Source organism: Leptodactylus fuscus, chromosome 3 (genome assembly GCF_031893055.1).
Source record: "Leptodactylus fuscus isolate aLepFus1 chromosome 3, aLepFus1.hap2, whole genome shotgun sequence".
Classification (NCBI taxonomy): domain Eukaryota; kingdom Metazoa; phylum Chordata; class Amphibia; order Anura; family Leptodactylidae; genus Leptodactylus; species Leptodactylus fuscus.
The window spans coordinates 103,050,963-103,076,986 of NC_134267.1; the positions used below are offsets into that span (position 1 = coordinate 103,050,963).

At 41.9% G+C, this 26,024-nt stretch overlaps 1 protein-coding gene across 1 annotated transcript; it reads right to left on the reverse strand.

Moving 5' to 3' along the window:
* Positions 1 to 589: 589 nt before the first annotated feature.
* Positions 590 to 24,138, reverse strand: LOC142198491 (G-protein coupled receptor family C group 6 member A-like). Its single transcript, XM_075269526.1, has 6 exons — positions 23,945 to 24,138; positions 20,855 to 21,152; positions 14,738 to 15,601; positions 13,107 to 13,319; positions 6,175 to 6,292; positions 590 to 1,626 (listed from the first exon to the last, which is right to left on the reverse strand). The coding sequence occupies exons 1-6, from the start codon at positions 24,136 to 24,138 to the stop codon at positions 590 to 592; spliced, it is 2,724 nt and encodes a 907-aa protein (XP_075125627.1).
* Between the last annotated feature and the right edge of the window lie 1,886 nt (positions 24,139 to 26,024).

The window sequence follows — 26,024 nt, forward strand, 5'->3', positions numbered from 1 at the left end:
ATATTGATGTCCTGGATAAAGTTAACATGACAGGTAAACCACAAGGTGAACACTCTCTGGTTCCAATGGTGCCATTTTTCTTAATTTCTTAATTCCACATTAAAAAAAATTAATGAAATATATACAACACAGTAGATGTACCCAAAACAATGGTACCATGAAAAATACCACATCAAGCTCTCATATACCTTTGATACAGAGCTATGAAAAGGTTAGAGTTTTTGCCAAATACTATTATAAATTCTTGCCAGCAGTAGCCATCAGCTGTACAGAGAGTCCATAGGTCCATGTAACTAACCTATAAGGACTGGCTGTGTCTGTACGCAGTCTGTACCTATGGCAATGCCATGTAAATGAAAATTGGGTCCTAGTTAACAAAATATAATGTTCATACCCATTTTTTCCAATACAGTACTAAATCTGTTTTAGACTTACTGTGCATTAGGATGTCTCTGCTTTTCAGCATGGTTCACACTGTAAAAAGGAAAAAATGACATAGAGTATAGTGTTCCAAAGCAGCATGATCATTGATTTATTGATCTGTAGATGCTCAGATGTAATCATTACATAAAGTTTAATGACACAAATATTAACAGCTTTTATGTCTTTTCCTTAGTTCATTTTTTGACCATGTCTGTAAAGAATGATGACTCTCAGCTTGTATGGACTGAGCATGAATATGTGAGCTTCTCTGTGAAGGAAAGAATACAGACCTATGGACTTTAAGAAATGCACGAATACTCTGAAGATAGCATTCTCTGGTGTTTCTTTTACTTTTAAATAAAATGATGTAACAAGTGGGTAGTAGGTGACAACCGATGACACCATAGTTAGAACCTAATATAGCTATTATCTGTACAGCAGAGAGATATGCACTACTAGTATTATTCATGTAGATTGGTATAAAGAGAATCCATACAAACATATAGACCAGCATGCTAAATGTAATACATCGAGCCTCATTGTATTTCTCTGGTAATTTTCTGCCTTTGTAAGCTAGTAGGAAACATATTAATGCAAGTAATCCAATGTAGCCAAGCATAATGCCAAAGGCTAGATAGGACCCCTCATCACATTGCAGAATTAGGAGCTCTGGTATTTTACGAATGGTGCTAACAGAAGGACTCTTTAGCATAAGCCATATTGTACAAATAGCCAACTGGATAACGGTTAAAAAAATGATAATAGCTATTGGTTTAATAGCAGATGCCATTACCCTCTTACCTCTGTTGCCCGACTCAAATGCTAAAATAATTCGCAAAGATTTTACTAAAATGCAAGAAATCACAATAGTGAAACTGATGCCGAAAAGTGGTTGCCTGATTTTGCAAATAATTTCCAGTGGTTCACCAATAAATAATACACTGCCTGCTAAACTTACCAACAGTGATATGTTTAGTATGTATGTGCAATATCCCCCTGCTGCTTTAACTGCTGGTGTGTCCATATACTTAGCAAATAAAATCCCTATTACTGACACCACAAGAAATCCAATACTAGAAAATGTCATCAGAGTTATAGCAAATGGGTTGCTCCAGTAGAAATATTCCTTTGTCCTGTTCTTACATTGAGAGCTTCCATTGATCGAATATTCAGTATCGAGACACTTCAGGCACCCAGTCATATCTATAAAACGAAAAGTGAAAATGGATCTTAGATATATGAATATGGAAAACAGTAAAAATCTTAACAATGTGCAAAGGAGGGTAATCAAATCTATAAATCTGATAAAGGGTCCTGAAAAAAACTGTCATTACAATACATTAACAGACCTGAAATCAATCAATCTTGATTATTACCTAAGATCCCGGCCCCATGTAGCGTCCCACAGCTAAAAAGTGTTACGGGATAAACCACGGCGGCAACGCACAGAAAGTCAGCAGAGGTTTCCTCTATGGACTTTCTGCTTCTATTATATCTATTGAAAAACGCTGGTGTTGCCATAGGTATAACTGACATGCTGGGATTTCCAAATAAGCAACAGTTTTGGAAATCGCAGTGTACCTGCTGCATGTATTTTTCCGCAATGTATGGATGCGATTCGCTATACTGTAAACGCCACGACGGGTCCCGGCCTATAAGGACAAAGATACATGACCAGAGCTAACACTGAAATTCCTGGAACCTAATGCAAAAAAATAACAAGATCCCCTTCTACCATTTTTTACAAGACAGGTGTCTTCTCCAACTTCTAAAAAAAAAAGAGTATATTATTCTAAAATATGCCCCTCTGTGAAATAATGCAAAATAAATAGGAAATGTTTTAAGCAGAAAACAACACATATTATGAATTTTGTTTTTTTGCATTTCTGTGGTCATGAGGGCAGGGGTGAACCTGCCCTTTTCACCGCCCAAGGCGGACGACAGAAAGCCACCCCCTCCCCGGAGGAGGGGGTGGAGCGGACGGGGCGGCCTCCCCAATCCACTGCTCGGTGCTAAGCCAGTCCAGGACAGCTTGTCCTGGACTGGCTTAGGTAAGCAAAAATGCCGCCCTCCCTGGGGCCCTGGCATAGCGCCGCCTGAAGCACTTGCTTCAGGTCGCCTCATGGGAGGTGCGGCGCTACATGAGGGAGTAAAGTCCAAGAAGATATGTACACATCTTAATAATAGCAATTGTCAAACCTCATGACATTTGATTTGCAAATATTTGCTCAGCTCATTGGAAAAGTAACTTTTGACCAAACTTGATCAGACCAAACCAAAATTGTTGGAAAAAGTTTTTCACTGTACTCTGGAATCTTTTACACCTTTACAGTACATGACTACATGTTTAGACAGCAAAGCGGGACTACTAGTACCGGTATGCACTGTGTCTTTATTCACCAGTATCTGCAAGGAAGGGAGCAAGACTAAGAGACTGAGTGTCAGGCTTGTCACATAAGGAGACTACAATCAGACTGGAGATGGACCAGGATGGTTCCTGCTGGAGAAAGGCTTTGGCTTTGGAGGGTATGACGGGCAAGAAATTATTCATCCACTGTAGGTCGCTCATGGTGCCAGGGAACCCATCCGGAAAGAAGGAGTCTCAACAGAAGACTACAGCTTGGAGTTTGGCAACTGCATCTGGTTACTCATTGAATATGCGTGACCCAAGTCCACAGTCTGTGAGGGTAGTGCACCATATCTTTTGTGACATGATGGTGATTGTGAAAGATGCAAATGTAGGTGAAGATTGTAGGTATGTGGATTCCTTGTGGATGAAAAAAATAATGTGACCACTTCTAAAATACTTTTTTGGCATAATCTTTAGACTCTCAATATAAGGGTGCATTAACACGGAGGAAAATGGTGAGGAATTTGGTGTGGAATTTCAGCGCTGAAAAAAAAGTCTTGCATTGACTTTTTCTGCTAACAGAAAAAGGAACTCATTGAAGTCAATAGGAGGCTTTTTTTTAGCGCTGAAATCCCAGACCAAATTCCTCACCATTTTCCTCCATGTGAATGGACCCTAACTGGGGAGATAAAAGATCAGTTGTATAAGGAACTTAAATGGGTGGCACAGTTTGTAGAAAATCCAAGTAGAGGTGATGCTCTACTGGAGCTGGTAATTTTTAATAATGCAAGACCAGTTGTAAAAAAGCTGTTTTATACAGCAGACACCCAAATCTAATCCCTGCACGAATCGCAGGCATTAACCACTCTGGTGCCTCAGTCAAAGCTGACCGAGGCGCCATTTTACTGGCAGTGCGTGTTTGCTGCCATTTTGCTGGAGATTGCTGGCACTAGGAGCATGCTCCGGGGCTGGCGTCCCGTTGTTAAGGCAGCTGGGAGTCTTGTGAAGGCTCCCAGGCCTGTCTTTCAGTATATTCTATTGCAAGCTCTATGTATCATGCAATAGAAATGCCAGATTTTTTTCAATGTATTAGCATTGTAATACATTGCACTAGTGATCGGACCTCCTGGGGGTCAAGACCTCTAGAGGGTCTAATAAATTCAAAAAATTAATAAATTAAAGTACAAAAAAAATCTAAGAAAAAAAAAGTATTAAAAGTTCAAATCAAGCAAGGCAAGTACCTCTGCATACTGACAGACTGACACAGAACTGAACTGACTGTAGAATGAGCTCTCAATAGTCACCACAGAGACTAAGGTCTCCTACAACCTCACCCAGTGGCCTTTGATTGGCCATGGCTGAACCAAGGGGAAGGTTTCAACACAGAGGAGGAAAAATAACAAGAGAAAGCTGAAAAACAGTTCACTCGCAGGATATTGTGATGTATTAAAAGTATACAGGACAATATTTTGGTGCAGCCCCTTCTGGAATGTTCAGTTCAGTTCTGGGTAACATTTAAAGAGATTTTCCAGGATAAAAGCTAATTCTTGCAATAAACAAAACACCCTCCTCCCACTTACTTCCTAAATTACATATTTTATCAAAAATGTATATTTACCCATATCCCTGGGGCGGTCATGTGACCATCCCAAGGACATTTTCTGGTTATCGTTGATGTTCCATTTCTCCGTTTCTAGAAATAGAACGTCACTTCAACCACCTTTCCACCCCATCTTACTTACCTCTCTTCCTTCCAGACTGTCCTATGGGACAGCTCCTCCCTCTTTTCTGACTGCTGGAGCACGTAATAGTCCTGGCGCTGCTCTGAGCTCTGCAGCTGACAATTCAGGTGTGAGAGCAGTAACCTCCCACGCCTGCGCAGTAGTGGTGGACCGCCGATTGCAGAGCACAGAACAGAACCTGGATTATTGCACACACTGGCAGTCAGAAAAGAGGAAGGAGCTGTCTCAAAGGAGAAAGTCTAGAAGGAAAATAGGTAAGTATGATGGGGTTGAGGGGGGTGGACTGAGTTAGTTGGACTGAGTTAGTTGGTAGTGGGCGGGATAGCTAGAGAGACAGGGAAAGGGTGTAAAGGAACAAGGGAGAGAGGAAGGGGGAGTGATATGAGAAGGAGCTAGTGTGGGAGATACACCTTGTAAACAAATGCAGAGGATGCCAGGTGCTCCCAGAGACACCCAGAAATCACTCAAAACACTGCTAAAGGTATTTGGGTTCACTTACTAACCGTTTAATAGCAGACTTTAAAAAATAAATAAATATTTGCCCGGAAAACCCCTTTAAGTTCTATCTTCCAATTGCTGCTTTACTGTTAACATCAGTTTCAACTTTCTCTGTACATGGGTTGTCAAATTGACAGGGTTAGTACTAGGTTCCAAAGAATGGACAATTGTATATGTTGAATTAAAGACTGTTTCTACTCTGTTATCATCACTGTATTCAGGGCCATAGATACAGGAGGTGCAGAGGTAGCAAACACTATGAAGCCCTCGACACTGAGGAGGCCCAAAGGCCATGCTGCATCATTACAAGTTTTGCACTGGGGCCCAGGAGCTGCAGATATTGGCTGTATTTTTTATTCTGGTTCAGTGAAATAGTTGATCTTGCAAGAAGTTGAGAGTGTTTCCTCAGCCTACTCAGTACATGACTACGCATTCCACCAGCAAGGTGAGAACTGGTGCCTTACCACGTGTAATTTCAGCCTAAGCCAGTGAGTGGTTTAAGGAAGTTCTGTAACATTTTTGCTACTCTCCGAGTGCTGTGTGTTTCTACCTTAATGTATTACTGAGTCCTTTTCCCTCGCCCATATCCTGTTTCAGTACCTGCATCTGAATAATGAACTAATATCTGCTGGCTCTGATCCTAGAATCTGCTAGTCTGCCATAGTGCCAAACATTAAGGAATGCGTTGCTGAACAGTGCCCGCTTGCTGGATTGGACTGGTCCACCAGACAGTCCTGCAACAACGACCTTTGAATATACAGTAGATGAATGCAGTGACACTCATTTCCTCTGTTCAATATATTCCACTTATGGCTACTCATGATCCAACTCCACATAATATAAGCAATGTCACAGACAGGATAATTGCAGGTGGTTTCCGAGTAACAATGTAGTCATTCTGGTTACTGTATATACGTTTTGTGCATTCCTCTATGCTGGTAATTCCCCTGATGTTGTAACAGAATTGCAATTACAATTTCCGTGAAGGAAAGTCCAATAATAGAAAAAACATTTTCATATTATGCAATAAATGTTTAATTCTTAATGTATATTATTATATTAATACTTTTATGTATACAGCTGTAATAAACACAGAACAAAAACAGCAACAGCATTGTGACATAACAGATCTTAGAATAAGTTACATCACTTTTTACCTACCATTTTCAGGAGCATAATATCCTTCTGCACATGGAACACACTCGTAACAGCAGGTTATTTCAGAGTGTTTTTTGTACCTTCCCGGTTTACACGTTTTTGAACAATTTGAAAAAGGAATCTGTAAGAAATGTATAATGCAGTCGGTGCAGGTCAGCTAGAGAAGTGAATGTTGTTGAAATTACAGTAATTCATTCACAGTAAGGCCTGGTTCACATCCGCTTGGGGACCCCCGAATGGAATACCGAACGCACTGAAATGAAAGCACATGGACCCCATAGACTATAATGGAGTCTGTGTGTTTTCTGTGCGGTGTTCGCATGGAACATGCGGAGTGAAAAGTACTTCATGAACTACTTTCCTCTCCGCATGACTCGTGTGGACACCACGCGGTAAGCACATGGACGCATTATAGTCTAAGGGGTCCATGTGCTTTTATTGCTCACCGCTTGTCAATACATTCAGTATTCCATTTGGGAATCCCCAAGCAGACACAGGTTTGAATCTAACAGAAAGAGTATTGTAGCTTATGCTATTCTAAAAAAAAACGAGAAAAAAAAAACGAAAAAAAAACAAACCCTGTTCTTTAAGGGCTTTCTCTGCTGTGTGCACCCAATACACAATGTGATAGTGTTAGTCTGAAAAAGTATTTGTTTCTTAAGCAGTTTATTTTGGTGCTGCTCATACATAGTCTGCATTAATCTAAAAAAAAAAGCTGACTTTTCTTGAAATAGTAAATTAGTTTAAAAAAAAAAGAGATAAAGATGGTTTTCTTCATGCAATGATCATATATTGCTGCTTAGTCTTAGTCATGTGCAACATTGCCACTCAACGTGCGTATCAGTGAGTGAAGGAATAACAATTGACACAATTTCAAGAATTTCAAGAAAAATTTGGAGAACACTATACCTACTCCTAACTTGACAGCTGAAAAAACTAGACTATCTTCCTAAATTATTCATTGTGTCTGTGGTTTGCTGCTGCTATGGATACCAATGCATCACAAACTAGTGTAATACTGAACGACAATTACATAATTTCAAAAAAAATTTGGGGCACACTATCAGTGTACCTACTACCTAGCCTGCCAGCTTAAAAAGTTGGACTTATGGATTCTCTTCCAAATGATCATTGTGTCTGTGGCTTTCTGCATGCATTAATCAATTAATCAGATATTGTTGATATATATATACAGTATATATATATATATATATATATATATATATATATATATATATATATTGAAACAAACGATTTTCCCTGGTGAAACTGGGGTGAATTGTACAGTGTGTAGGAAATGAAAGAAGCAGCTGGGCCCCGCCTGGTGTTGAAACCCATATGGTGATGTCAATACTAGAAAGCATCCAACTTGGCTGCTGAACCACAGTCAAGAAAAGAGTTGCCAGAAAATATATTGTTAAGGAAAAGATCATTTTAACTGGTAAGATAATTCTTTTTGGAGATGATGGGAAATATCTGATAGCCTAGGTGGTCTTCCTGAAAAAAAATGGAATTTTTTGGAACTGGATGCTTGGGACAGTTTTTACAAACATGACCAGTATATTTGCAGTAAAAACACAGACCCCACTGTCTCCTTTCACGAATCGATGTAGCTAAATAGCCTCCTAGCTAACTAGGCCCTGGCTGTAACTCTGGAGTAGACTTGAGAGGTGGCAGAGGACTGGAGACCAAAGATCCTTCCTTCTTGCATTCATATATACACTGGTCTAAGGAAATAGCAAGCGTCATCATAATTCATCTAAAGATGAGGGTTGTGGTCAGCTGATTAACAAGTACTTCTTAGCATCAGATACACCTTGATGAAATTGACAGCAGAGAGCTGGAACAGTCCACTGAGAAAGAACCGAGCACCTTCTGAACTCTGAACAGTAATCCTTAACAGGTTGGCGGCCTTGGTGGAAGGAAAACAGATTAGATTCAGCCACGGTTGTAGGATTAGGTTTGTCATAGAGTAGACCCAGAGCAGCGAAAAACTGGTCCATAAAAATAAGTTCAGGAGCATGAGGTTCTAATAAAAAGGCAAAAGGAATAATAAAGCCAACCCATTACTGCTCATTACCCAAAGAATTGGGTCACAGATGAAGATATAATTTACAACTCTCTCAGAAGGTTATCCAGAAAACTTGTCTGTAAGATTTATTTTGGGATCCATGGGAACAGCAGATGTAAATGGAACTTGAGGTTGTGAACCCTCTCAGCCAAACCCTGGACCAACTTGGTAATAACTTGCATCTGGTCTACAAGTTTCTGCATATGTTCCACAATGGAAAAATAGCTATTATAGGCCGTATATTCTGTTATGATAGGAACTGTCTGACAACAGAACAGTAGAAGGAACTGCTGAACTCTTATATAGCACTTTGCAATAGATCCCAGGCTTTTTGCAGTGCTGAATTTGTGGCCCAATTTATCACCACATAAACTGGCATAAGCAGTGGCGTAACTAGGAAAACTAGGAATGGCGGGGCCCCATGGCGAACCTTTGACATGGGGCCTACCCTCCAAAGACCCCGACCGACCGCCCCTTTCCCCCCCGCATTCCTGCAGGCACTATTATGCCCCATAGTGGCCCCTGTACACAGTATTATATCCTATAGTGGCCCCTGTACACAGTATTAAACCCTATACTGGCTCCTGTATACAGTATTATACCCTATTGTGGCCCCTGCACAAAATATTATGCCCTATAGTGGCCCCTGCACACAGTATTATGCCCTATAGTGGCCTCTGTAGCACAGTATTATGTACTGTAATAACCCCTTCATCCCTAGGCAGCAGGCAGCTGCCAGCACAGTACTGTGTGCTGACAGCCTGCCCTGCAAACATGGCTTGCATGGGTTAAACTCACCAGTCTGCACTCACTCTCCATAAGTCCACAGCGCTGCTCACTCCATCCCCCGGCTCTATCTTCTTCCTGCATGATGTCTCCGCCCCTCCCACACTGCCAGGATGCATGCTGAGGCTCTGCACTGCCCGGAACCCGACACCTCAGGTGGCCTCGGGCCCCAAAAAGTAAAATTTATTGTTTATTTATTTTTTTGCTATATTAACTAGTGAGGGGACCTGGGGCCCCCTAAGGTGTCGGGCCCTGTGGCAGCTGCTTCCACTGCTACCGTGGTAGTTATGCCACTGGGCATAAGGAATAAATGCTCCACAATCTGAAATCAAGCTAGAACCCATGATAAACTTACAAGGCAAATAAAAACCAGGAGGAAGAATCAGGAGAGAAAATGTCCAAGCCAATAATCAGTCTGAGAGGTAATGTCAGAGCCGAAGTCAGAAGACAAGCGGATTTCTATTAAGAAGCCAATGGTCAATCCCAGAGATAAGATCAGAGCTTAACTGAGAAGACAATCTAATTTCCAGTAACAAGTCAATATAGGTCAATATAGAATAGTCCAGCAAATACAATCAGGATATGGAAGCCTCTCTAAATAAAACCAAATAGCAAGTAGATGGATAAACAGGAACAGGGTTTAAGTATCCCTCCTCAGCATTAAACTGGCATAGGAGAAGACTACAGAAGTTTCATAGGTTGACACCAGGAGCGTAACTACCGTAGAGGTAGCGGAGGCGGCTGCCACAGGGCCCGGGCCACTAGGGGGCCCGGTGACAGACGCTACCACTGCGGGGTTTTTTTTTAATAGGCCGTTACGGGCCCTATTCACTTGCTGATCCTGGCTGGGCTGGGATCGGTAAGTGACACCGCGGTCCCCACAAATACTATCATTATACTCGGGGGTTTTTGCAGACCCCCGAGTATAATGATCGGAGGCCCGAGAGAGGTAAGGGAACGTAACAAACACTGTTACTTACCTCTCCACGATCCTGCCAGGCCTCCTTCCTGACGTCCTTTCTGACGTCTCTGACGTCACATGAACCCGGCCTGCGTCCCGGGTCATGTGACGTCTGACGTCATTTCAGAAGGACGGCAGCGGAGAAGATAGCGTAGGAGCTGGGGACAGGTAAGAAACAGTAATTTTTTATGTTTTTATTCCCCGTCTCCGTTTATGCCAAAAGTTCGCCACGGGGCAACGCCATTCCTAGTTACGCCACTGATTGGCACATTAACCTTAAAGCGTACCTCCAATTAACCAGCTGGTAGAAAAATCTTTCTCCTTTCCCCCCTCCATAGAGGTCTGTTTATGAGGCTGAATATAGTGACTAAGTATTGCAAACAAAGCAGTCAAAAGAAGGAGCAGAAGAACAGCTTAATATGTGGAGAAGGAAACCTTAATAAAGATATGTTAAAAACTTTCTTATTTTCACCTGTAAAGTTTATCAAAAGTTGTTTAGAACTGAAGGTAGGCTGTTTGCACTATCTGGGAACCTTTCCAGTACACGTGGTAATCTAAATTAAAATTGTGGCATGAAAGCAACGGCCGATTTGCTGATGGCCGATGGTGTTTTTTGGGACTAAGATTTTTCTAACCCAAAGCAACTGGATTTCTAAATCACTGAGTGTGAATGTAGGAGATTTCTTATATTCAGAATGAAATAACAGGAAGTTGGGATTTTCCTGTAAGAAGAAATATAATTATATAGTGGGAAAAAAAGGGAGGACACCAGAAAATCAAGAAAATCCTGCAATGTACATAATAAAATCTATTTATAGAAAGCAAGTACTGTATATACTCGAGCATAAGCCAACCCGAATATAAGCCGAGGCCCCTAATTTTACTACAAAAACTGGGAAAACTTATTGACTCGAGTATACATATTGTATATTCTATGTATTTCTAAAAAAAAAAATAGGAAATTTGATGGAAATTTGGAATAAAAATCGCAATTTTCAAAATGTGAAATGCTCTGCTTTTCAAACAGTCATATTAACCAAATACATGGATAAATATTATCTACCATATCTCTGCTTTATATTGGCATCATCTTTTGATTGTCCTTTAATTTATTATGGATGTCACAAGGCTTACAACTGTAGCAGCGATTTTCCAGATTTACAAGAAAATTTCCCAAACTAATTTTTTAGGGACCTCTTCAGTTCTGACGGAGATTATTAAAGCCTATATATTAACTTGGACACAAAGTAGGGCTCAGAAGGGAAGGAGCACTGCGCTTTTTAGCTTTCAGAGTACAGATTTAGAGGGACTTTCTGGACGCCATGTTGTTTTTGCAGTGTCCTGGAGGTGCTTATAAATTGGTATTCCCCAAGAAGAGACCCCATTTTGTAAGGGCAATTTTAGGGTCTTTGCAAATGTGACATGGCATCCAAAAAACAACTAAATCTGCGGTCCAAAAGCACATAGAGTTCCTTCACATCTACACCCTCCTATGTGCCCAAACGACAGATTATGCCCACTTGTATGACATTGGTGTACCCAGGATAACGTACTCAATGTCATATGTGGGTATAAACTACTGTTTGGACACAGCCGGTCCAGTAACTAATTAAGATTAGCAATTAATAGATTACCGTATTTTTCGGACTATAAGACGCACTTTTTTCCCCCCAGATTTCGGAGGAAAATGAGGGTGCGTCTTATAGTCTGAATGTGGGTGGAGGAGTGGGTTTGCAGCATGGCTGCGCTACTGCCACCGCTGGTTTTCTTCAGCGGCAGGAGTGTGACAATCTGCAGGCCCCGGCAGCTAAGACAGTCCCCGGCATCTGCTGTAATAGACCGGCGGATGCCGGGGAGTGTCTTAGCTGCCGGGGCCTGCAGATTGCCGCGCTACTGCCACCGCTGGTTTTCTTCAGCGGCAGGAGTGTAACAATCTGCAGGCCCCGGCAGCTAAGACACTCCCCGGCATCCGCCGGTCTATTACAGCAGATGCCGGGGACTGTCTTAGCTGTCGGGGCCTGCAGATTGTCACACTCCTGCCGCTGAAGAAAACCAGCGGTGGCAGTAGCGCGGCCATGCTGCAAATCCGCTCCTCCTCCGCAGGTCCCGGCAGTCAGTTAGCCCCGGGGCCGGTCCCCACCGGCCCCATACCTTTAGTGATGCAGGCCGGCTCCTGCACGGCGAGGCTGCAGGAGCCGACCTGTTCCGATGACAGCCGGGAGCCTAATGAAGGCTCCGAGGCTTGTCATAGATATATATTACTATCGCGGCTGGTCTATGACCCTCCGCGATAGTAATGTATAGAATCTCCCATAGATGGCAATACACTTGTATTGCCGTCTATGGGACTTGCAATCAAATGATTGCAGGTTCAAGCCCCCTAGGCGGGGGATAATAAAATAGTAAAAAAAAAAAAAAAAACACTTAAAAAAATATAATAAAAAATAAAATAAATAAAAGTTCACCTCCTTTCCCTAGAATACATATAAAAGTATAACATTACTGTGAAACATACACATTAGGTATCCCTGTGTCTGAAAATGCCCAGTCTACTAATATTTTTATGTACAGTGAACGTCAAAATCAAAAGTGCTAAACCGCCGGGTTTTTCTCTCTGTTTTGCCTCCGAATTAAATAAAAGGTGATCTAAGCAATAAACATTTCCCAAAATGGTATATCTAAAAAGTACACCTGGCCCCACAAAAAAAACGCCCTATACATCCCCGTACAGCTGCAGGGTCACCTATCAATGTGGCCTTGCAGCTGTTCCAAAACTACAACACCCATACATTAAATATTTTACCATTTTTTGCCTGAAATTTTTTTTTCCTATTTTTCTCCTCTAAAACCTGGGTGCGTCTTATAGTCCGAAAAATACGGTACATGTGTGTTTGCAAAGTAAAAGCCATATATTCTAACAAATATTGTTGGTGAACCATGTTTTTTATTTTTTTAAGCTTTTCTTTACGTAACCTGTGAGAGAAGAAGGGGTGAGATTACTTAAATGAAATTACCACCATGAAGTTATGTACTGTATATACTGTAGAAGGGGTGTGGGTAGTATGTTGTTTTTCCATAATGAGAAATATGATTTACACTGCTGAAATTATTTCATACCTCATTGTTTTTTGTGTTCCATGAGATAGCATTTTTTCGTATGGTAAGATTGTGAGTTTGTATATCATATACACCAACTATCTGGAATTCTGCAGTATTGTTTTTTGTATTCCAATATATGATATCATAACCAGTCAAAACATCACCAGCTGGTTGAAAGTTGAATGTCATTCCATTAAAGGAATAGTTTCCACTCTTTATTTCCTCCAGTAACTGAAACAAAATAGATATTTCAACACAATGAGATAGAACTTTATATGTACGGTGAAATATTCAAAACAGCATGAACTTGCAATGAACTTTCAGATGGAATTCACATTAAAATTTGTTTGCACTTTGTCTGAAATCACAATTCTATGTATATATTGTGAAGGTAATAACAAGCTAATGCTAGAGATGGGTGAACTAATTTGGGTTTGCCCCGAATATTCCAAATTGTTTGGTTTGTAACATAACTAAATAACTATATTATGCTGGAGAAACCCAGAAAAAACACATATCTTGTGAGTCACTATGATATTCTGGTGCCACCTGACATTGGATGACAGCCTCTCTGCCAATAGTCAGTGGTAGGTAGTGTTGTCTCTATCTGTGCTGTTGTGAGCCTGGCAGGAGAAGCCTACCATAATACAGACACAGATTAAAAAAAAAAAAAAAAAAAACACTTAAAGGGGTATTCCCATGTACATAACCAGATCTATAGTTGTATTTAGTTAAAAGTTAAACATTTTTGCAAATATAAGTAATTAAAAATTCTGCAAAGTTTTAAAGATTTTCTCTAACCATCTTAGTGGTGACAGTCTATTATCTTGATCGGTTGCCAATGGTTAAGACCACTAATGCAGAAACTTTCTATGGTCTGGGACTTGTCAGGAACCCAGCTCTGATTTTCTTATTGTACCTGAGTTATCAGGCAGGGACACTACATGTATCAGAAGATATCCCGGCCACAATAAAGAAATCACGGCTGATATTCCAAAAAAGTTCCTGCATTAGTGGTCGTATCCATTGGCAACCGATCAAGACGACAGATATTGACCACAAGATATTTAGAGAAAATCTTTAAAACTCTGCAAAATGTTTAATTACTTATATTTGCAAAAAAATTTTAACTTTTAATTATATACAAATTTAAAAATAATTATGTACATGGGAATACCTCTTTAACCCTTTCACTGACAATTTAATTTTGTCCTCATTTGTCTACTGAGTATTTAAACATAGTTTTCGCTGGCAGTCTGTTCTATTAGTGATTTTTTTTTCTTTTCTTGGGCAAGGCTATGAATTGTTTTCATTAGTTTTCATTAAATACATACAAACTGCTGTTCTAACAGCAAAATGCTGATTGCATCTGCACTGATCTGAAAAAAAACAACCATCAGCCAAGAGACCTCCCAGGGGTCCTCTGGGAAACTCCTACCATCAGCCTCTGTACCAATACTTCCTATTATCATCACTGTGCCACCCTAAGGCCAGCAGGAGGTTTTGGCATGAAAGCCACTGTGACCATTCTGGAGAGAAGGTCTGGAATCTTGGAGCTACTCCTCTCCACTATCTTCACGCGGCTTACCCTAGGAACAAACACATTCTACCTTTATTTTGACTTACCCCTGTGTATTAGTTTTACTTACCATTCTTGGGGTGAATGTATTATTCTTTTGACATGTATCATGTTTGCACACAATGTTTCGTATAGCTTTGGCTATGGCAGTAACCGCCAATGATGTACTGTACACTGTACTCCACTCAATATTCTGCACCAGAAAGTCATCATTTTCCGTATAGACATTAGTCACATTATTATGGCACGCCTTTGAAGACTTCAGCAGCATTGATTGATCAAAAACACAGTCTTTGGAAGATGAATTCACACAATTTATATATTCTCTGTACTCTTTTGTACAACCAAATCTTAACTCTTTATATTTTTGAATAAACTCATTTGTAGCACCCTTCTGTGAAGGCTTCAGGTTCTGCAGATATTGTGAAAACCCTGTAACGGATTCAGATATAAAGTTCACACCTATAATTGTTCCAATTTTTTCGATGTTTTCAATACTTAAAACCTCATTTGAATATGCCCAACTGTCACTTGCTATCCAGATTTTGGATATGTTCAATCCTATTGCCCTGTGGAATATTTTTCTCACAATAGGACCCTTCACAAAAACGATCACAACATTTGTGGAGCTGTTGATGAGTTCATCTGTTATATCTTTCACTGTAGTAGCCAGATCAGGATGATCTACATAGGCCTGAATAGTTTTGGAAAAGGCAGTACATATTCCGTACCGCTTAAAAAGCAAAGATAAACTAGAGGATGCAGAACGCCCATAGTCATCATCACTTGCAATCATTCCAACCCAGTTCCAGCCATATCTTCTGATTAGAGTAACCATAGCTTCAGTCTGATGCTTATCATTTGGAACAGTGCACAAAAGAGACGGAAACCTCAGGCGATCGAATAGAGTAACAGCTGATGATGCAGGACTTATCTGGAAGTAGAATATTTAGTACATATTAGACATGTTATTTATGTTTAACTAAAAAGGGCTGAATTGCAATACCATGCACAACCTGTGTCCAGGTATGGCACTATAAACTGGCTTTGATTAACCATAATCATCACTCATCTCTCTATATTGCCCAAGTGCTAGATGACTGCGTGATGTAGGAAACAGCTGATCTGCAGGGTCCTAACAGTCTAAAAGATCTATGAGATCAGTGGCGATTCAATACCCGGAGCCCCTGCTGATAAACTGTTTGAAGATGCTGTGGTGCTTTTGAGAGTGCCGTGACTCTTTCACTACTTAATTTGCAAAGTATCTGCTTTATAATCCCCATGCTATGTTTTTACAACCTGTAATAATAGTGCACAGTTACTATAAAACAGGTGACGTGTGATATGAATAGTGAAGGGCCCCCACACAGTACAATATGCTCCACAGTGGCCTGTACACAGTATTATATGCTTCAAAGCGACCATGCACAGAGTATAATATGCTCAATAGTGGCCTTCACACAGTATAATGTGTGATCCCACACAGTATAATATGCTCCACTGTGATCCCCACACAGTATTATATGCTCCACAGTGCCCCCCCCACACACAAAATTATATGTTCCACAGTGGCATCCCACACAGTATTATGTGTTCCACAGTGGCCCCCCCACACAGTATTATATGTTCCACAGTGAGCCTCCACACAGAATTATATGCTACATGGTGGCTCCCACACAGTATTATATGGTCCACAGTGCCCCTCCAAACAGTATTATGTGCTCCACAGCCCCCCCACAGTATTATATGTTCCACAGTGGTACCCCACGGAGTATTATGTGTTCCACAGTGGCCCCCACAGATTATTATATGTTCCACAGTAAGCCCCCACACAGAATTATATGCTAAATGGTGGCTCCCACACAGTATAATATGGTCCACAGTGCTCCCCCCTCCCCCACAGTATTATATGCTCCACAGTGCCCCTTCCTCTCACAGTATTATATGTTCCGCAGTGGTCCCCTCACAGTATAATATGCTCCACAGTGGCCCCAACATAGTATAGTATGCTCCACAGTGGCCTCTAGTGAATCCCATCCACTTTGAAAGGACTGTAAAACGTTGCATTTTTTTCACAGCATTTCTGCTGCAGCCAAACCAAAGTGTTTATGCCACTTAGGACCCCAGCCTAATGGTGTTTTTTAGAGATGAGCGAACACTAAAGTGTCCGTGGTTCAAAATCTGATTCGAACAACTGCACACTGTTCGGCTGTTCGAACGAATTTCGAACCCCATTATAGTCTATGGGGGGAAATGCTCGTTTCAGGGGTAGGCAACATTCGATAAAATCATACTTACCAAGTCCACGAGTGACGGTCGGGCTGGATTCTGCTTGAAGTCTTCTCCCGGCGCAGGGTCCCTGCGTCCTCTTCCGGGTGGAATTCACTCTGCCTAGGCATCCGGCCTAGGCAGAGCTGACTGCGCATGCGCGTGCAGCTCTGCCCAGGCCCGACGCCTGAGCAGAGCCGACTGCGCATGCGCATGTATGCGCGTGCATGCCCGCGCATGCGCAGTCGGCTCTGCCTAGGCCAGATGCCTAGGCAGAGTGAATTCCACCCGGAAGAAGACGCGGGGACGCAGCGCGGAGAAGACTTCGGAAAGTTAAGAGAAGCACCAGCGTTGATTGGCAAAATGTATAGCATGTATAGCATTCTGCCAATCAACGCTGGTTCTGCATCGAACATTAAACTTCAAACAGCTAGTAGTGTTCGATCGAGTACGAGTATTTCGAATACCGAAGTATTCGATCGAACACCTACTCCATCGAACACTACTCCCTCATCTCTAGTGTTTTACACAAATCTAAAAAGTTTTTGGGAGAATAGATCACAAAAAAGATTAAATAATAGCAAGCAACTAAATCATGAAGGAGAATATACAGTGTCAATGATTGTTCTCATATTCTGAGTCAAAATATGCCTGGAGATCTGATAGTTAAACTGTATCCCATCTAATTATTACATAAACACTAGAGATGAGCGAACAGTGTTCTATCGAACACATGTTCGATCGGATATCAGGGTGTTCGCCATGTTCGAATCGAATCGAACACCACGTGGTAAAGTGCGCCAAAATTCGATTCCCCTCCCACCTTCCCTGGCGCCTTTTTTGCACCAATAACAGTGCAGGGGAGGTGGGACAGGAACTACGACACCGGGGGCATTGAAAAAAATTGGAAAAAGTCATTGGCTGCCGAAATCAGGTGACCTCCATTTTAGACGAATAGTGGATTTCAAATCCGGGTCATATGAGAATGTGAACTTTGTGACTATGAGACAGGGATAGCTGTACAGGCAGGGATAGCTAGGGATAACCTTTATTTAGGGGGAATGTTATTAAAAATAACTTTTTGGGGCTCTATCGGGTGTGTAATTGTGATTTTTGTGAGATAAACTTTTTCCCATAGGGATGCATTGGCCAGCGCTGATTGGCCGAATTCCGTACTCTGGCCAATCAGTGCTGGCCAATGCATTCTATTAGCTTGATGAAGCAGAGTGTGCACAAGGGTTCAAGCGCACCCTCGGCTCTGATGTAGCAGAGCCGAGGCTGCACAAGGGTTCAAGCGCACCCTCGGCTCTGATGTAGGAGAGCCGAGGGTGCACTTGAACCCTTGTGCACCCTCAGCTCTGCTACATCAGAGCCGAGGGTGCGCTTGAACCCTTGTGCACACTCTGCTTCATCAAGCTAATAGAATGCATTGGCCAGCGCTGATTGGCCAATGCATTCTATTAGCCCGATGAAGTAGAGCTGAATGTGTGTGCTAGGCACACACATTCAGCTCTACTTCATCGGGCTAATAGAATGCATTGGCCAGCGCTGATTGGCCAGAGTACGGAACTCGACCAATCAGCGCTGGCTCTGCTGGAGGAGGCGGAGTCTAAGATCGCTCCACACCAGTCTCCATTCAGGTCCGACCTTAGACTCCGCCTCCTCCGGCAGAGCCAGCGCTGATTGGCCGAAGGCTGGCCAATGCATTCCTATGCGAATGCAGACTTAGCAGTGCTGAGTCAGTTTTGCTCAACTACACATCTGATGCACACTCGGCACTGCTACATCAGATGTAGCAATCTGATGTAGCAGAGCCGAGGGTGCACTAGAACCCCTGTGCAAACTCAGTTCACGCTAATAGAATGCATTGGCCAGCGCTGATTGGCCAATGCATTCTATTAGCCCGATGAAGTAGAGCTGAATGTGTGTGCTAAGCACACACATTCAGCTCTACTTCATCGGGCTAATAGAATGCATTGGCCAGCGCTGATTGGCCAGAGTACGGAACTCGACCAATCAGCGCTGGCTCTGCTGGAGGAGGCGGAGTCTAAGATCGCTCCACACCAGTCTCCATTCAGGTCCGACCTTAGACTCCGCCTCCTCCGGCAGAGCCAGCGCTGATTGGCCGAAGGCTGGCCAATGCATTCCTATGCGAATGCAGACTTAGCAGTGCTGAGTCAGTTTTGCTCAACTACACATCTGATGCACACTCGGCACTGCTACATCAGATGTAGCAATCTGATGTAGCAGAGCCGAGGGTGCACTAGAACCCCTGTGCAAACTCAGTTCACGCTAATAGAATGCATTGGCCAGCGCTGATTGGCCAATGCATTCTATTAGCCCGATGAAGTAGAGCTGAATGTGTGTGCTAAGCACACACATTCAGCACTGCTTCATCACGCCAATACAATGCATTAGCCAGTGCTGATTGGCCAGAGTACGGAATTCGGCCAATCAGCGCTGGCTCTGCTGGAGGAGGCGGAGTCTAAGGTCGGACCTGAATGGAGACTGGTGTGGAGCGATCTTAGACTCCGCCTCCTCCAGCAGAGCCAGCGCTGATTGGTCGAGTTCCGTACTCTGGCCAATCAGCGCTGGCCAATGCATTCTATTAGCCCGATGAAGTAGAGCTGAATGTGTGTGCTTAGCACACACATTCAGCTCTACTTCATCAGGCTAATAGAATACATTGGCCAATCAGCGCTGGCCAATGCATTCTATTAGCTTGATGAAGCAGAGTGTGCACAAGGGTTCAAGCGCACCCTCGGCTCTGATGTAGCAGAGCTGAGGGTGCACAAGGGTTCAAGTGCACCCTCGGCTCTCCTACATCAGAGCCGAGGGTGCGCTTGAACCCTTGTGCAGCCTCAGCTCTGCTACATCAGAGCCGAGGGTGCGCTTGAACCCTTGTGCACACTCTGCTTCATCAAGCTAATAGAATGCATTGGCCAGCGCTGATTGGCCAGAGTACGGAATTCGGCCAATCAGCGCTGGCTCTGCTGGAGGAGGCGGAGTCTAAGATCGCTCCACACCAGTCTCCATTCAGGTCCGACCTTAGACTCCGCCTCCTCCAGCAGAGCCAGCGCTGATTGGCCGAATTCCGTACTCTGGCCAATCAGCACTGGCTAATGCATTGTATTGGCGTGATGAAGCAGTGCTGAATGTGTGTGCTTAGCACACACATTCAGCTCTACTTCATCGGGCTAATAGAATGCATTGGCCAATCAGCGCTGGCCAATGCATTCTATTAGCGTGAACTGAGTTTGCACAGGGGTTCTAGTGCACCCTCGGCTCTGCTACATCAGATTGCTACATCTGATGTAGCAGTGCCGAGTGTGCATCAGATGTGTAGTTGAGCAAAACTGACTCAGCACTGCTAAGTCTGCATTCGCATAGGAATGCATTGGCCAGCCTTCGGCCAATCAGCGCTGGCTCTGCCGGAGGAGGCGGAGTCTAAGGTCGGACCTGAATGGAGACTGGTGTGGAGCTATCTTAGACTCCGCCTCCTCCAGCAGAGCCAGCGCTGATTGGTCGAGTTCCGTACTCTGGCCAATCAGCACTGGCCAATGCATTTCTATGGGGAAAAGTTAGCTTGCGAAAATCGCAAACTGACAGGGATTTCCATGAAATAAAGTGACTTTTATGCCCCCAGACATGCTTCCCCTGCTGTCCCAGTGTCATTCCAGGGTGTTGGTATCATTTCCTGGGGTGTCATAGTGGACTTGGTGACCCTCCAGACACGAATTTGGGTTTCCCCCTTAACGAGTTTATGTTCCCCATAGACTATAATGGGGTTCGAAACCCATTCGAACACTCGAACAGTGAGCGGCTGTTCGAATCGAATTTCGAACCTCGAACATTTTAGTGTTCGCTCATCTCTAATAAACACCATTCATAAAGTCAGATAAATCTATGCAACATTTACCTGAGGTATAAGGTGCAGGCTCAAGATCTTTGAAACTACAGTTGTAATTTCAGAATATATTTCTCCAACAACAGCTTTGATATTAGGTATTAGTTCTGTGGAGTTACAGTCTGCCGAACTATTCATAGAAACAGAGTTCGAAATAATTCTTAGCGTTGCTTGAGTGGCTTTTAGTCCATCAGAACATGAATCATAAATTTCATAGCCCAATGTAATTCCTGGGAGGAGGGTGGAGTTATTAATATCTTCGATGGCATAGATCATTGCTAGAGCTTCAATGATGCTTCGTGGCTGTAACCTGCACAGAAAATACAAGGAAGGACAAAGAAAAACAAATCATTTTTCTACCTGTACACCTAGAATATTGTGATTCTTCTATGTTCAGTTTACAAAGCTTTGGTTCTTGTGGTTGTAATATAGACATTAAAACATAGTCATATTATGGCCATCGGAAACATACAAGAAGCAATGGACCGTACAGTAAGTCAATCTATGCTCAGTAAGAGGAGCTTTTACACTGGATAATTGTACGAACAATCATTTATAAATCCAAGGCCGCTTATTTCCAGTATTGTTGCCAGCACATCCGTGGTTTGTCCTGCTGACAAACAAGCATTTTTATTCCAAAATCAATTATTTCTGATCATGTTCGCACACGGCAAAGAACAATCATTCTCAATAATTGGTCCAGATAAATGTGCCCTTAATCACTCCCAGATAGCGTATATATATATATATATATATATATATATATATATATATATATATATATCCTTACAAAATCAAGCAGCTGTAGAAGTGGGGTTACTACACACAGACCTCCCATAAGTAAGGCAGGGATGGTTTATTACTGTCCGTGTGTTCCCGATAACTGTGTACACAATTATGGGATCCACCAAGATAAAGCTCCAATTCTGGCCCAGCAGGCACATGACCGCCAGGGTATCAGAACTGTTCCTAGAGGACCCTGATCAGCTTTGCAATAAATATTTGTAGATTCTAGCCCTGCCCCCAGTGACACAACAACATGTATCCTCTTCAGAAATATTATTGTATGGTAGACAAAAACTATTTAAAAAAAATTTTTTGTAACAGTTTCTAAATATATTAAAAAAAAACATGCATAAATCAAATATATAAGGGACATGGCTTAGCATAGTTGCCCAGACCCTCACAAACAGGCAATTGCCATAGCACCTATAGGCCTTACATTGCCTTGTGTAATTGTTTCTCCCCATTCACTTTGCATTAGCCTGTGTTATTAAGCCAAAGCAAATGAGTGCTATAAATAACGCATTTCTTATTGATCAGCACGAGATCTGGCTGCCTAATAAAGCCTTTCGCTAATAAACTGAGTCTGCCAGCCATCCCCCTTATACACATCACTGCCAACTCCCTGCCATTAGTGTGGTCAGAGTATTACAGCATTTAAAGAAACCTTCCAGGTGCATGTCAGCATAAATGAATCACAATTGTGAATCTAATATATTAGTAAAGTGCCTTATGTCACATTTTAACACAATTTTTTCCATTGGACAAATTCTTTACTACCCACTGACTATCACCTATAGATTGCATTGTAGAAGCTTATGATTGTGTTGTTTTTCTTTCTAGCCACTAGATGGTATTGCAGTATAGTAACACTGTGGCAACATTTAATTTTTTTCTTCCTCTTGGGTAACTGTTAATTGTAATTAAATTACATTTTCTAATGAATTTTCTCCAGCCCAGGCAACTTGTATAAATACACAAATCAAACTACCCCAATAGAAAAATAAATTCCCTGCTTCTTTTTAGTACATGGTAAAAGTTGCTGCCTGCAGTTAACACAAAGTGAGTTATTGCTTCCAAACCTATACAACTATGCAGCATATAAGTGTACTCGTATACTATGTCACAACCTAAACGGACTCACTTACACTATACATTCATATGCCAAACTACCAAAATACATGCACAAAATTATAAGCAAACAAACACCATAAGGCTCACACTCATACTCACGCTCCCAAACTAGCTCTTATTGCCCAATTGGACGGGAACCTTTTGTTTTTTGCAGCATGTAAATTATACCAACGGATATGCTGATGGTATATGTAGGTATAACTGAAGCAGAAAGTCTGCAGAGGAAATCTCTGCGGACTTTCTGTGAAAAGCGCTGCAGGAAAAACTGATTCGGTTTATTTTGCATTGGGCAATTCATGCTAAGGATTCAAGGGATTGAGCAAAGTTATATAATTACGTATAATTGAAAAAAAGACGTGTCTATCAATGACAGAGAGGAAGTGGTGGAAGGGATGGAGAACATATAATCTTTTTTTTTATCCTTGTTGTTTCATACAGTCAGGCAACAGCTCCAAACTCCAGCATATATTTTATATACTGCAAACATTATATATAGAGAGGCCTCATTCACATGTCCGCAAACGTGAGGTCCTTGCTATTCTGTGGTTGATCCATTTTCAGGTCAACGTTTGTTGCTGTTTAATTTTCTATATATTATGAGTCACTAGTTCCATGAAAAAACACATGGTATGATACATCCGTGATGTTATAAACTCAAGGATGTCCTAGACCTATACACTTTAATTGGTGTGATGCGTCAGCACAAGTGAAAAAAAACTATATGCTCCTATTATTTCTATGTGAAATAAACACATTGACATGATGGAAAGTGATGGACCTGTGTCTTCATCCCACCTCATGAAATCGGTACGTATAACATCTGAGAAAAATGTGGACGGCACGCGTACATGATATGCGACAAGTGAATAAGGCCTAAGACTGATCATCAACCAGTTACATGCTCAGGCATGGGGGCAACAGGAAGGGGAACATTAAATTGGGGGCAGATGGTAATGCCCCTCTTCAGTTACCCCCAGTTTGATGTCCCCCTTCATCTGCCACCACACTTTATGACAAACCTTTGCTTGTGTGAGCATTATTATCTCAAACTTATTGAGGAACTGAACACATATACAAGTATAACATAATAAACAAGCAAAATTGTCATGCACAAAAGTGTCATTGATGGGACAAACTGATTAGAAATAGAGTCAGCCACAAAAGTATGTTAAAGTGAATACTTACTGAGAACACTTAAAGTCTTCTGGAAATCTACGGGATGATATGTCGGAAACAGCTTCATGAATTGGAAAGATGCCTCCTATGATATAGTCTCCGGGGAGTCGGGCCACAGCATGTTCAGGCGTATCACAACTTGATATCAGTTCCCATAAGTTTGTGGAAAAAATAGCAAAAGACAGCAATTTGAAAATTGTCATGGCTATGTTATGCCTGATCTCATACAATCTAAGCTTATGTACTGACATTCAGGAAGTATATTAAGAGTTTATGTAAATGTGTGCATTATTATTTCTAGGTCATTGATAATGTATGAGAGCGGCATGTAGATGCACACCTACAACTTAACTCAGGCTTTGTTTGTTTCTGTTTGTTTTTCTTTGCTTTAACCTTGTGAGGTTTACCCCTTTCTACCGGTAAAAAATATGCAAATCTAGTCTCCTGGATGGAATTAGGAGAACAGAGTGCACTCTGTACACCACCCTATAGAGGGCAGCATCCTTAATATCATGAACGACTCAGTTATAAAGTCTTTTAATCATAATGTGGATTTAATTGCTAAATCAGTATTTCTGTCCCAAAAGGAACAGATTCCCAGCTATGGACAGCGCTGTTTCGGCCTATTGGGCCATCCTCAGCATAGTGTAGGATGGCCCATACCCTTTCTACCGGTAATAGATAGATGAAGACCTTTAGGCTGAGGCCCCACAGTGCGGAAACGCAGCTTCTTTTGTTGCAGATTTTGTTGCATTTTGAGCCAAAGCCAAGAATGGCTATAAAAGGAATGGGAACTCTATAGGAAGTTCTTATACTTCTCCCTTCTGCTCAATCCATTCCTGACTTTGGCTCAAAAAACCGCAACAAAATCTGCAACAAAAAAGCCGTGTTTCCGCAATGTGGGGCTTCAGCCTTACTCAGAAGGGAAATTTATATGTTTCAAGAGCTCAGCGCATAATCCACGTTTTTCCAATGGTTTCAGTGAAACTCACAGTGACTTTACAGGAAAATAAATTAATGAAATAAAACAATGCTCTAAACATCCATAAAAATGTATATATAGACATTAGAAGGCTTACATTATTATGCTTACAGCAATTTTCCAAATTTTCAAAAACAAAAACCCATTCTACAATGGACTAATCCAATTCTGAAGGGGTTTTTAAAGTCCTTTATATTAGAAAAAAAACAAAATACCCTGTTTTCAAAATCACACCTCTTATATAAGTGAAAAGAGCATATATGAGGTTTGCTTTTTGGAAAGTAGATTTTACTGTGATCAGTTACAGACACCATGCCACATTTGCCGAGCCCCTGAGGTGCCAAAACAGTGGAAACCCCAAAAAGGCACCATTTTGGAAACTAGACACCTCAAGGAGTTTTATTACCACTGGGATCTGAAAATTAAGAATTACTTTTTTCCAACAAAACATTGCTTTACTCCAAAATGTTTCATCTTCACAATAAAGAAGAAAAACCACCCCACAGTTCATTACACAATTTCTCTTGAACACAGCAATACCCCATATGCACTGGTGCACCTACTATGAGGCGACATGAAGCTATGGCCTCAGGCAGCGCCACCAGACAAAAACTAAGGGTGGCATTTTGGCCTAAAGCCATCCTAGGATGTGACACTTCAAAAAGTGGATGTAGGACCTGTAGTGGTTGTTCATTTTTGCAGAGGGCGCAGACGAGTTGAAGAATGTGCTGTGTGGGGCAGTGCAACAGGGATACTACTTACTGTGTAGCCAGACTGGCCATCTGTAATTTCTGGCTGCCCTCTCCCATGACATACCTGCAGATTGTACTTAGCAGCATGCACAGCCAGAGCAGGAGAGAGCTCTTCCCGGCAGCCACTTCACTAGACTACTCAGCACTGCAGTCAAGTCAGGGTTAACTTTAGCAACATCTTCCCTGCAGGGAATCACATCATTGGACCAACTCCTGGCACACCCGCTGATCAGATGTGTAGGAGCCATGGTGAAAAAAACTAGAATAGCTGTGTGGAGACTGGAAAAGTACAAGCTCAGCCCCATTCACTTGCATATAGCAGACATACATGTGATTCTCTGACGTTTTTATAGAC